Source organism: Stegostoma tigrinum, chromosome 1 (genome assembly GCF_030684315.1).
Source record: "Stegostoma tigrinum isolate sSteTig4 chromosome 1, sSteTig4.hap1, whole genome shotgun sequence".
In the NCBI taxonomy this organism is placed as follows: Eukaryota; Metazoa; Chordata; class Chondrichthyes; order Orectolobiformes; family Stegostomatidae; genus Stegostoma; species Stegostoma tigrinum.
The window spans coordinates 183,233,150-183,247,329 of record NC_081354.1 but is presented as its reverse complement, the minus strand read 5'-3'; the positions used below and the strand labels follow the sequence as shown (position 1 = coordinate 183,247,329).

The window sequence follows — 14,180 nt, the reverse complement described above, 5'->3', positions numbered from 1 at the left end:
ACTTAGACTGCACATCAGCAATGCTATAAGCAATTTAGCATGTCCAATCCACCCAACTTGCACAACTTTAGATTGTGGTAGGAAACCTGCACAGGTGTGAGGAGAATGTGCAAATTCCATGTGGAAAGTCACCCGAGGGTAGAATTGAACCTGGGTCCCTGCTGCTGTGAGGCTGCAGTGCTAACCGCTGAGCCACTGTACCACCTCCAAGATGGAAATGAGCACATATGAGATATTGTGAGCGCCCCAGCTATACCAGCACAGCTGGAACCAGCTGGATTTAACAGTGGAAAAGCTGGAGGAACATTTCCTGCAGGATATTGTTATGTTCTTGAACTTGCAGATTCCAGACAGAGAGATGCAATTGCGCTGACAGAATTTTGAAACACAAAAAAGGTAGATGGTTCTGGAAGATTGCCCTGATCATGGAAGGAACAATCGGAAAGCTTCTCCAGAGAGTAATCTTTACCTCCACAGAGGTCTTACTGAATCATAATTTTCCTGACATTCGTAGACTGGACACCCTAGCTGCTGTGCACTGAGTGAAAGTCAATGTATATGGCATTTCCCAATTCACAACCTGCTCCTGCTACCATTCCATCCCACAACACCTCTTCTCAAACTCCATTCCATCCGAATCCATTGATTGCTTCTGCATTCCCCCCTCATCCACCACCACACCCAAGTTTCAATTGCAGTTTGTGGAAGCTTGCTGTGCATTTGTTGGATTTTCATTATGAAAACACTTCAACAGAATGCATTGTTGGCTATAAAAAGCTTTGATACATCTTGAGGTTGTTCAGGGTAAAGTAAAGAAGAAAGGCATTCTTTTCAATGGAATGCAAATGACAATAGATTAAAACAAAAGCGAATTGAGGTCAGTAGAACAAAGATTTAGTGTCTTCATCACACACTTGAAATATAATTCAGAAAGAAGTCAAAACAGAAAAGGGTCATAGTACAAACTCTGGGAGAATTTAGTAAGAATTTACAAGAGACGGTTTGGAAAAACATGAAATATTTGAAAATATTTTTGCACTTCAGCATGACCTAAACTCTGTGGCATAACGTTACTGTGTATTTTTTTTTTGTAGAAAGCTTTCTAAGTTTAGAGCTCTGAAATATTTAAGGCAGTTTCTCATTTATTTTCTCAAGAAATGCCGTCTCAGGGCCACTCAGGTCAAGACTTGTGTGAGAGAAGGGGACTTTAATTAACTGCCCAAAACAGTTCTCCTACTGTGTAAACTGTGCTATGAAAATCGTGGATAACAAAGTGTGGAGCTGGATGAACACAGCAGGCCAAGCAGCATCTCAGGAGCACAAAAGCTGACGTTTCGGGCATAGATCCTTCATCAGAGAAGCTTCATCAGATGCTCTCTGATGAAGGGTCTAGGCCCGAAACGTCAGCTTTTGTGCTCCTGAGATGCTGCTTGGCCTGGTGTGTTCATCCAGCTTCACACTTTGTTATCTTGGATTCTACAGCATCTGCAGTTCCCGTTATTACTATGAAAATCATGGTTGCTGTTGAAGAGCTGGAAGGAGCAGATAGTTATGATGATGGTTTTAATGCTTTGACTGCTCAGCGCATTTACTGTTACATTAACAACGATCTTGTTTGTAAATAACTACTTGGTCTCGCCCCTCCCAATCTCTGTAGCCTCATGTCCCATCACCCTCCCTGATATTTGCACCAAGCTGCCTGGCTGCACTCGGCTCTTTCCATGCCAGTTAGTGTGTCAACGCATTGATGTCCAGCTTTGGAAGTAGCTGCCATGCACAGGCCTCGGAGTTCCCCTCAGAAGAAAAACATAGAGGAACGTAGATTGGCACTGAATCTGGTCTCTGTTAGTCATTTTGCCATTGCCAATTCTGCCAAAGATGTTAGCTCTGGAATTTACAGAATCGCATACTACTGCAGCACAGAAGGCCATTCAGCTTGCCATGCCTGTGCTGGCTCTCTGCCAAAACAATTCACCTGGTGCCAGTGCCCAGTCATCTGTCTGTCATCCTGCACATTCTCCCTGTGCAGATTATAAAGTGCTCCTGCCTTGAATGCCTCAATTGAACCTGCCTCCTGTATACTCTCTCACACCTTAAGTGTCTCTCTACCTACTAAAACAGTTTTCTTAAAACTAATGGTGTTCAAAGTGAAGATGGGCTCGGCCAGGCAGAGGGAGGAGGTGGAGGACAGGGAAAGTTCAGGCCTATTTTCCAGGAAGAAGCAGAGAGTCCTGAGACCATCCTGATGCAGGATGGACATGAAAAGGGATTGCATGTCCATGGTGAAGAGGAGGTGGCTGGAGCCCGCACGCTGGGAAATTTTGAAACTGATGTTTGAGCAGACGCAGAAAGAAGTAACTCCATGGGGCAGAAAAGGCACAAATAATGGACACACACACACACTATCTCTCTCTCACACACAGACACACACAGATACTATTATGCAGAAGAGTTATACTTTAACACAAGTTGCATTATATGACACACAAAAATGTTATACCTACAAACTGATGTTGTGCTAAAGTGTTATACCTTGCAATACAAGTGTAATAATTCATGTACAGATGTGCTATATATACAGATTTGGGTTTCCACCGGGTGCTCTGGTTTCCTCCCACAGTCCAAAGATGCACAGGCTAGCTGGACTGGCGATGGGAAATGCAGGGTTACAGGATAGGGTAGGAATGTGAGTCTGGGTGGGATGGTCTTCGAAGGGTCAGTGTGGATTCAATGGGATGGACAGCTAGCTTCCACACAGTAGGGATGCTATGATTCTATGCAACATTGTACTATATAATACTCACAAAAGTGCTATACACTGTAAAACAATGGATGAAATAATATAAATCAGTGTTTATTCTGTAATACAGTGTGACATTATTGCAACAGGAATGTTGGAATGGTAGATCAGCAACCATGGAAATTTATTTTACAAATACAAGAATGAGAATACCAATAACACGTGGTGTGTTATAATAACCGTAACACACCATGTGTTATTATTTAATCTGATCATTTTAACCAGTACTACTCAGGAACAATTGAAAAATGTAAGATATGATTAAGAGTACTGAGGGATACTTTAAATTATGAACCAGAAGCTGCTACTTTCCAGTCTGGAGAAGCAATTCTCCCTTCAACTGCAATCTACACAGGTTTGCTCTGACCAATGTTGAGCTGTGTACAGGAGAAACGTCTTTCTTGAATGATTATTCTACGTCTTCCTCATTAGTCATGCCTTGGATAGAACAACTTCCAAATATTTACGCATACGTAATTCCTGGATAACGAGGATTGTTCTCCGGATTGGCTCTGATCCAGTCGAATGTCAGAAATCTCGAGGGACCGTGTTCTAACTGAATGATGAACAGATGATGAGGTGTATAAAATGATCAAATGTATAGATAGAGTTGACAGCCAGAGACTTTTCCCTAGGGTAGAGGTCACTATTATGAGGGGGCAGAGTTTTAAAGTGAGTGGAGGTAGATATAGGGGAGATGTTAGAGGTATGCTCTTTACTCAGAGAGTGGTAGGGGTATGGAATGCATTGCTGTAGAGGGTAGTGGAGGTAGCCTCATTAGGGACATTTAAGCAGCTATTAGATAGGCATATGAATGATAACATAAGGTAAGGGTACAGGTTAGATAGACCTTAGGATTAGGTTAAAAGTTCGGCACAACATTGTGGGCCAAAGGGCCTGTACTATGCTGTACCATTCTATGTCCGAGTCTTGAGGGGCCATCATCTAACTGAATGATGAGAATATGAATATCAAAGAAAGGATATCTTGCTGCAGGGCCTTGATAAGGCCACACCTTGAGTATTGTGTGCAGTTTGATCTCCTCGTCTGAGGAAGGACTATCTCACTATTGAGGGAGTCCAGCAAAGGCTCATCAGGTTGATTCACAGGATGACAGGACTGACGTATGAGGAAAGATTCAATCTACTGGGCTGGTACTCACTGGAATTTAGAAGAATGAAGGGGGATCTTTCAGAAACATGTAAAATCCTGATGGGACTGGACAGGCTAGATGCGGGAAGATTGTTCCTGATTTTGGCAAGTCCAGAACAAGGGCTCAAAATCTAAGAAAAAGGGATAAGTCATTCAGGACTGAGAGGTGGAAGAATTTTTTTCACTCAGAGAGTTGTGAGCCTGGGAATTCTCTCCCACAGGAAGTTGTTGGAGCCAGTTCATTGGACATATTCAAGGGGGGCGCTGGCCCTTGCAACTGAAGAGATCAAGAGGTATGGAGAGAGAGTGCAATGGGATACTGAGATTGCATGATCAGCCATGATCCTATTGAATGGCGGTGCAGGCTCAAAGGTCTGAATGGCCGACCCCTGTCTCTATTTTCTATGTTTCTATGAACAGACTCAAGGGGCCGTGATCTAACTGAATGAAGAACAGTTTAATGGGGAGGCAATTGCCTCGTGTTATTATCGCTAGACTGTTTATCCAGAAGTTTAGTAATGTTCTGGGTCTTGGGCTGAAATCCTGCCATGGTTGGTACTGGAATTTGAATTCAATAAAGATTCTATAATTAGGGATCTAATGGTGACCATCAAGTCAACATCGATTATCATAAAAACCCATCTAGCTCACTAATGTCCTTCAGGGACGGAAAATCTGCCATCATTACCTGGTCTAGCCTACATGTGGCTCCAGGCCTACTGCAATGTGGTTGACTCTTAACAGCCCTCTGGGCAATTAGGAATGGGTGATAAATGATGGTGCAAACAAAGACACCCAGATCCCGTGAATGAATTTTAAAAACAAAGTCTCGTGGGGCCATGATCTAACTGAATGATAAACAGACTGGTGTTACTGCCCATTGCTATGTTCTGAGCTCCCAGGAATGTGCCTTCAGCACTTTCCTTTACTCTTCTCCACTCTCACCAAGAAAATACTATTCAAACAGGAGACTGTCAGGTGCAGTGGCTCAGATGTGGGGCAGCACAGTGGCTCGGTGGTTAGCACTGCAGCCTCACAGCACCAGGGATCCAGGTTCGATTCCAGCCTCGGGTAACCATCTGTGTGGAGTTTGCACATTCTCCCCGTGTCTGCGTGGGTTTCCTCCGGGTGCTCCAGTTTCCTCCCACAGTCCAAAGATGTGCAGGCTAGGTGGGTTGGCTATGCTAAAATTGCCCGTAGTGTTCAGGGGTGTGAGGGTTGTAGGAGGATGGGTCTGGGTGGGATGCTCCAAGGGGCGGTGCGAGCTTGTTGGGCCAAAGGGCCTGTTTCCACTCTGTAGGGAATCTAATCTCTCTGAGCTGCAAGGAGAAGCCTATTTTAAAACTGGTCTCAATCAAGACATGTGATCACCAGGTACCTTGTGACAACTACACCAAGAAAGAAATGCTTTTTGTTGGTGATTATATTTGCAAACCCAGCAAGGTAAGTGTGTCTAGTTATTGGTGCTGATAATCATATTATTGAGAAAAAATCCAAATTTACTTGCCAAATAATCAGTACCCTCTCTGTATGGGATATAAATCGTTTTTAATTATCAGTTTGTATTGATTTCCCTGATGTTCCCTTCGTCAGCACTTTTGCCTCTGAATATTGAGGGTTCAAGTTACCCCGTGACACCCCAATGCAGTAGGAAGGGAATGCAACACTGCTGTGCTTGAAGTCGGGGGAAGAGTACCTCATCGACAGATTTTGTAAAGAACTGCAAACAGTGTCTTGGTTTAGAATTATCCTTCAACCAACAGATAAAATGAGATTATCTGGTCATTACCTCATTGCTATTTACAAGGTCTTGCTATGTGTAAATTGAGTGCTACACATCAGGGTGGCTTGAAGCTCTGAAAGGAGCTACAGAATTGCCAAGTCTTTTATTTTCTTTCACGTGTCCTCACTTCCCTGTTGAAGGAAAGATGATAGAGGTCAACCAGTGTGGCAGGGTGGCTCAGAGGTTAGCACTGCTGCATCACATCACCGGGGATCTGGGTTCAATTGCAACGTTGAGACTGTCTGTAAACAAATTCTCCCTGTGAGTTTTCCCCATATGCACATTAGGTGGATTGGCCATGCTAAATTGGCCATTCCATCTAGGGATGTGCAGGTTGTGTGGATTAGCCACAGGAAATGCAGGGTGATAGTGTACGGGATGGATCTGGGTAAAATGCTTATTGGAGGTTGGTGCGGACTTGGTGGGTTAATTGGCCTGTTTCTACACTGCAGGGGTCTATGATTCAGTATTCCTCATGGAAAAATGCACATTGCAAAGGCTTTTTCATATGAAAAATGAATAAAGACTGGAAGAACATAGCAGAGGTTCCCTGCACGGATTGAATAGTAAAATCCCTAAGGTCAGGAGAGCAGAGGTTAAAATTTAAGACAAGGTCAATGGGGTGGGGTGGGATGGGATGAATTGTTGAAGGATAACCAACCACAAGGAGACCTCAGCACAAAACAGCACATAGGTTTTTCCATGAAATCCTCATTCTTTAATCATGAGGCCACATTAATCTCCTGATATTTTATTTCAGGTACAGATGCAATAAATAGCGATCCTTATAATAGTCATAAAAATTATTTTCATACACTTTACATTGTATATAAATGAATCAAGCTGCCACTGGAAACTGTTTTCCAAGCCATGGTTTTTGAATGATGACTGAGATGGTAAACCTGAGGGCAATCTGGCCTGTTGGTTCCAATGATGGCAAGCCACAGAATGACTCTATCAATCCAATTCCAAACCAACCCGTTCAAATCGTTTCAGTGTTTGTTTTTCAGTCTCCTTAATAGAGGTGCTGACCATTGCACCAGTTCTCAGACCAAAATAACTCCTTTAATACATCAGTGTCCATTTTTATACCTCTTTTCATGTAGATCTCAGAAATGAACCTTTTATGCCATTGGTTCTCAGTACCTTTCATTGTATTTTTAAGCACTATCATTATTTCCTCAGGGGTTCTTCACTGCATCTGTCCAGAACAGAATTAGGACAACAGTCTGTCCAACATTATCTCAGAGCTTATCGACAATTGACCTCCATTTTAGAATGGCCTTCTTGTAGTAATTAAGATGGTGGAAGAGCAGCAGAGCTGCATTCAGGCTCCAGGCTTGGGATTCTCTGCTGCTATCTGCATTCTTTGTTTCTTTCTTTTTCTTTTGAATTTTGCTCTTTGCTTTTTTTTCTTTCTTTTTCTCTTTAAAAGCCTTTCTGCCAGGTCAAGAATAGGTTAGGCCTCCTGAGCACGTGCAGCAGCGACAGCAACAGAGTCGGCTCCTCCCAGTGATTGGATGTAGCACCAGGGGTGGCTCGTTCTAGCGATCAGTGGTGGCAGCAAAGGTGATCGATGGAGCATGCCCCAGGAGGAGGCTGACTGAAACTCCAGGCCCAGGGAGATAAGACTTTAAAATCAGGACTCTCTCCTTGTCCTTTGGATAAGGACGTTAAGATCTGGATGTTTTTTTCCTTTTTTTGGTTCTGCTTCTTTTATTTCTTCTATTGCATTTTTAAAAATTCTGGTTTTGTATTTTTAGATGGCGCTGTAGAATGGTGGCTTTGTACACTTTTGATTGTACTTCTGTTCCTGAGTACACATGACAATAAAATCTGAAATCTAATTCCGGTTCTGAAGATACAGCGACAAGAATCTTCCACTTTTCATACTGTAACCTTTCTAGCAATCACCATTTATTGGACGCCTTCCCAGTTAGCCCATTGATCACCTTTGGAACATGCCTAGAGTACAGCTTGTTCCTGAGGGTCATTCCCAAGACATCCACAGTGGAATCTTCCCTCCAAACAGCTCAGCAATGTTTATCACTCCATGATATTTGGTTATCCTGGCTGGCAGTATTTCCGTGGGAGAACATTTTCCTTTGAGGACAGTTGGTCAGTGATTCCACTGACTCATTACCAATCTATCCATTACAAATGGCCCTGAGACATGTGCTTGCCTGTTGTATTTGCAGAGGACCTTCTCGAACGAAACGGTCTTTATGCAGTTTAAAATTACACACAGAATCGACCTCTTTTTCCTTGAACTTCACTATCCCACAGCTTCAACGTAACTGGGCAAACTTGAAATTAGCTATCAATATAAACAGATAAAAAGGAAATCTCTCGAGTTAAACAGTCATTAACAAAGCTCGATAGGCAAGCAATAACATCTCCCTCTTATTCCAGCCTTGATTTATCATTGATCACATTAAAGTAAATAATAATAATTGAAAGGAGATAATGTGACTGAAATGAAAATTGTACATATTTTTACAGATACTGTACAAATTATTTTTCTGAAATAATCTAAACACTATCAAAGAGAAGAGGGTCAAAAAAGAATGGGGGACATTTCAGCAGCATAGACTGGAGACAAAATGTTTGACAGAGATCTGTGTTTTTTTTTGTCTTTGAACGATCCTCAGTGAAGGGTCAAGGGTCATCACCAGGCTGGGGGAAAAGGACTAGTGTAAAGTAGTCATTTGGTGACGTGAAGTTTGGCTTTAAAGAGCTTCAAGAGGAAGGAAGCAAAGGCTGATAGTTGAAGGAAGGTCAAAGAAGCAATCAAACCATCCCGAGGCAGACTGAAGGGAGGAGCTTAGTGTTGCCACTTGACCATGTCTTTGTGAATTGACACCAATTGCACTGCGGGGTTAGGAACGGGAGACGGGTATAAGTAACAGGAGGCAGAGGGAGTCAGATTTCAGCCAATACATTTTATCATTATAGGATAAAGCTCTGACGTAAATGTCAAATTGCTTCCAACACTCCCAACGTTGTAAACAGTACGTCACTCCAGTACTTTACAGTTCAACACACACTCCCAGCCGAGAAGAACATCCAGTGTTGAAGGATACAATTTAGAATTGCATTACTGGGTTGTTTTCACAGTTCAAGCAAGCACAGTCTATATATAAGATATACATATAAAAAAAAGACCCCTCCCCCCACCCTTACCCATATGACTCCAGCCAGCACTGTGTGCCGTTCTGTGGATGCGAGCATCCGAATCTGGATCAAAACCAAATGCCACAGAAAGTAAGTTTTTTTTCATGGTCTCTATCAAGCTTTTAAACTACAGCCTAGCTGCAGGCCAAAAAGAAGGGCCTATCGTTTTCAGGATGCTGATGAGAAATGGCCACTTTATAAATAACTCTGACACACACACAGACCACGCACACACACACACACACGCGCGCGCACACACACACACACACACACACACACACACACATACACAGAGCCACGCCCAGTTTCCCATTAAATATAGGTCAATTCAGAGCAGTTCCTTTCGTGAGTATAAAAATAAAGTATCTTTAGTTTTCAAAAAAAAAAGCCAAACACAAATATTTATCCGAGGCAGCCAGCAGGCTAATAGAGGTCCCCCAGGTCCTAGCTGGTCTTGTGGTGACGAGCTCGTTTAGTCCTTTTAGTGACTGTGGTATATTTGAAAGGTCTATGGTGCTCCCCTTTGTCTTTGGGGGGTCTTTTCATGAAATGGGCCTCCCTCTGGTTCTGCTCGGTTTTTGATCCTTTCCTGGGCCGTCCTTTCCTGGTGAAACCTAGGTACCAGCCCTTGTACTTGGCAGACATCAGAGCGGTGTAGTTATTTTCTAGGACCTCCTCCACAAACACACACTCCCGACTCTTCCCATTGACCTGCAGAAGGGCAATAAAATAAAAGTCACGTATGATATTCATAGATCTTTACATTGCACAAAGAGGCCATTTGGTCCATCGAGTCGGCAACAACTATCCAAAGAGCATTCCACCTAGACCCATTCCTGTAACACCATGTTTGCTAATCCACTGAACCTGCACTTCCCTGGACATTACAGGCAATTTCCCATGGCCAATCCACTGAGCGTGCACATCTTTGGACTGTAAGAGGCAACCAGAACACCCAAAGGAAACCACACAGAGACAGGGAGAACACGCAAACTCTACACAGTCACCCAAGGATGGGATTGAACCCAGATCCTCCACATTTTGCGCTATCGAGATGCCCAAGTATTTGTCTCGCCACGCTGCAAAAGAATATTCACAGTGTCTGCTGAGGTAAGGAAAACATTAAGTTAATCTTCCCTTACGCGTTGGAGGTTGAGGACTGATACTATAGAGATTTGTTACATCATGAGTGGCATGGGTGGAGTGTTTAGTCAAGGTTTTTTCCCCAGGATTGGGTAATCCAAAACTACAGGACATACATTTAAGGTGAGAGGGGAAAGATATAAAAGGGACCTAAAGGGCAACTTTTTCATGCAGGCAGTGGTGTGTGTATGGAATGAGCTGCTGGAGGAAATGGTGGAGGCTGGTACAATTACAACATTTAAAAGGCATATCGTGGATATATGAATAGGAGGGATATGAGCCAAAAGCTGTCAGTTGGGACTAGATTAATTTAGGATATCTGGTTGGCATGGCTGAGTTGGATGAAGGGGTCTGTTTCCATGCTGTACATCTCTATGATTCTATATCTCTAATTGAACAAACATTTTCCTGTAATTTTAGATAACAAAGTGTGGAGCTGGATGAACACAGCAGGCCAAGCACCATCTTAGGAGCAGAAAAGCTGACGTTTTGGGCCTAGATTTTATCTTGCTATGGGTCTACACAAGAGTAAGTTCATGTGTCATTGAATGACTTCCTGTGATGATGTACCCCAGGTCTTATTAACAGATCAGACAGTCACAACTAACCCGTTATACAAGGTCACATCACAGGAAGCTGGAGAATTGAAATGGACATTGGTCTTCAAAGGCAACTAGAGTATCATAAACAAATACTGAAAGAGTTGAAGCAATTCATCAGATCTGACAGCATCTGTGGAGCGAGATGCTTCTAGTCTGATATGGCTCTTCTTCGGAAATTAAGAAGGTTCTAGGGAAGTCATACTATTCTCAAAACAGTAACTGTTTTACTGTCTCCAACAATGCTGCCAGATCTGCTGAGTTTCTCCAGTGTACTCTGTACTTGGTCCAAATTTGCAGCATCCACAGTAATTTGCCTTTGACACTAGCATGAAATCGGGCCATCGTGGGCAAGAATTGTGGTCACTGCTCTAGCAGTCCAGAACTCCAAGGTTATGTTCTAAGTAGGTGCGTTTGAATTTCCTCATGGTAAATGGCCAAATTTGAATCTAATACAGTTTGGAATTAAAATTCTAATAATAACCAGGAAACCACTGTTGTGAAAACCCATCTGGTTCACTAATGTGCATTAGGGAAGGAAATCAGTGGTCCTTACCTGATCAGGCCTACATGTGACTTCAGACCGACAGCAATGGGGTTGACTCTCAACTGCCCTCTCAAATAGCTCCAGCAAGCAGATCAAGGGGCAATTAGGGCTGGGTAAGCTGGTGATGGACAGTTGCTTTTCAGATTGGAGGCCAGTGACCAATGAGTGATGTGCCACAAGGATCAAAGCTGGGTCATCTGATTTTGTCATTTGTATCAATGTTTTGGTTGTGAATATAAGAGGTACAGTGAGTAAGGTTGCAGATGAAACCAAAATAGGTGGTGCAGTGGACAATGAAGAAGATTATCTCAGAGTATGACAGGACCTTGATCAGATGGGCCAATGGGCTGGGGTGTGGCAGATGGAATTTAATTTAGATAAATGTGAGGTGTTGCATCTTGGAAAGGCAAATCAGGGCAGGACTTACACACTTAATGGTAGGATACTGGGGAGTGTTGTCCAACAAAGAGGCCCAGGGGTACAAGTGCATAGTCCCTTGAAGGTGGAGTCGCAGGTTGAAAGGGTGGTGAAGATGGCATTTGGTACGCTTTCTTTCATTGGTCAGAATATTGAGTATAGGAGTTGGGACAACATGCTGCAGGTGTACAGGACATTGGTGAGGTCACTTTTAGAATACTGCATACAGTTGTGGTCGGCTTTCTACTGGAAGGATTTTGTTAAACTTGAAAGGGTGCTGAAGAGATTTACAAGGATGTTGTGAGGGGAAAAATTTAAAGGTGACTTACAGGGCAACTTTTTCGCACAGAGAGTGGTGCATATATGGAAGGAGCTGCCAGAGGAAGTGGTGGGGGTGGATACAATTACAATATTTAAAAGCTATCTGGATGGGCGTACGAATAAGAAGGGTTTAGAGGGATGAGGAGGACTGTTGGTAAATGGGACGATATTAATTTAGGATATCTGGTTGGCATGGATGAGTTGGTCCAAAAGGCCTGTTTCCCTGCAGTACAACTCTGTGACTCTATAAATACCCTACCCTACATGTGTAGACTGTGACTGTGACTCTCTTTAGCACTCCCCAGTCATTGGGAACATCCTTCTTGCATTTATCCCATCTAGTGCTGTTAGACGTTTATATTGACGCCTCTCGTCATTCTTCTAAACTCCAGTTCTAACTGATCCAATCTCTCTTCATATGTCAGTCCTGCTGTCAGAGGTGGGGAGTTCTTCCCTGAATGAACAAAATCAATATTATCCTCCTGCCTCCCCACCTCATCGACATCACCAAACCGTGGTGATCATCACACTGTGGGAATTTGCTTGCACAGGTTGGCTGCCTCATTTCCTACATTACAACTGTGACCATTGTAACAGCCTGTACAGAATTCTGGGTCATCGTTAGGACAGGAATGGCACTACGTGAATGCACATCTGCAAAACAATACCTTTTTGCTGTATCCTGGTGCATGTGACAATGATCAACCCATCAATCAACCCATTCTCTGTACATGCTGAGCACTGTGTATCCTTGCTTGGCTCATAGCTCATGTTTTCACCAACTGTCTCTATTTTCTGAATATGGTGCCAATGCTGGCTGTACACAAGCTCATATTTTGACCCTAGTGCTGTGTGCTTTAGTTGATTCAAGTTTCCCCTTGTTGAACATGGAATCTTTACATTCTGAAGCTGCTACTTTGAGAGCCACTTAGTGGGTGAGTGGGCACAAGCAGACATTACTCATTATGTGGTTTTTACTAAAGAACCTTCGCTGAATTATGGGTTGGCTTAGCTTTGTGTTAATGCTGTGAAACAATTAAATATGCTACTGTAACGGGCTTCACTGATTTTCCTCAAGTCTCCCTGCATGTTTCTCTCTTCTCAAGACATTTCCCCATCTGTTTCTAACCTGTGTGGATGTGAAGGAATTGAAATCAATGCGCGCAGGTCTAAGCCTGTTCTTTGGAATGGATTGTCCGGATGTGAGAGTCATTGGGGAAGCCATCATTTACTGCTCATCACGAGTTCCTCTGAGAAGGTAAGAGTGGGCCTTAGGACCAGAAATCACAAGCCCCAGTGCTGTTCCTGGACTGGACCTAACCTGAGCATGCCTACTACACCACCAACAGGAACACATTGGCCCCATTCCCAAATTGAGCTCACTAGTCCCACCCCTGATGCAAGAACATTGGCCCCATCCTTATCTGGACTACAACAGTCCTACCCCTGACTCAAGCATATGGTCCCACCCCTCCACCCCCTCCCCCAGTTAAGGAGCACAGTGGCCTCTCCCCCGTTTGGAACCCAGTGGTCCTACCTCCAAACAGAACACAGTGACCCAACCCACAACTGGAGCAGACTAACTCCATCCGAACCTGAGCACTCCCAACCCGAGTAAAGCAGAGTCGCAGGCCCCTGTTAGTGAGTCTGATGTATTCCCTTGTTCTGGGTAATGGTGAGTCTAATTCCTGAGTACTGTTTGACACAACTGAGTGGCTTCGTTGGCCATGTTAGAAGGCAGCTCAGAGTCCACCCAATTGGCTTGGGTACTGCAGTTCCACTGAGGCCTGTCGTTTGCATGATTGTTATGTAATTACTAAGGCTAGCATTTGCTACCAATCCCTAACTACCCTTCAACTGAGTGGCTCGCTCGACCACGATAGAGGGTCATTCAAAGTGAGCTACAATGCTATGGGTCTGGAGTCACAACTAGGCCAGACAAGGTCAGGACAGATTTCTTTCTCATATAGACATGAGAGAAACAGCTGGATTTTCACGGTAATTCGTGATGGCTTTATGGTCATCTTTACAGAGACACCTTTCAATTCCGGGTTTCTTAGTTGAATTTAGATTCCATCAGCTTCCATAGGGCCTGGATTACTGGCCTTGTGACATGATCTCCTTCTGGCTTCCTTGAAGAATATTAATAATGGACTAAATAAGAACAGCAAGTGCAGCACGGTGGCTCAGTAAGTAGCACGCTGCCTCACAGCATCACAAACTGGGTTAGATTCCACCCTTGGG

The 14,180-nt window shown here is 43.6% G+C and overlaps 1 protein-coding gene across 1 annotated transcript in view; it reads right to left on the bottom strand.

The window, feature by feature from the left end:
• Window positions 1-8,932: 8,932 nt before the first annotated feature.
• The window catches only part of fgf24 (fibroblast growth factor 24), a 119,045-nt gene continuing 113,797 nt past the window's right edge, over window positions 8,933-14,180 (bottom strand). Inside the window, exon 5 of the mRNA XM_048536981.2 lies at window positions 8,933-9,620. Within this exon, the coding sequence (XP_048392938.1) occupies window positions 9,354-9,620 (267 nt within the window). The 3' untranslated portion in view covers window positions 8,933-9,353. The remainder of the gene's footprint in view (window positions 9,621-14,180) is intronic.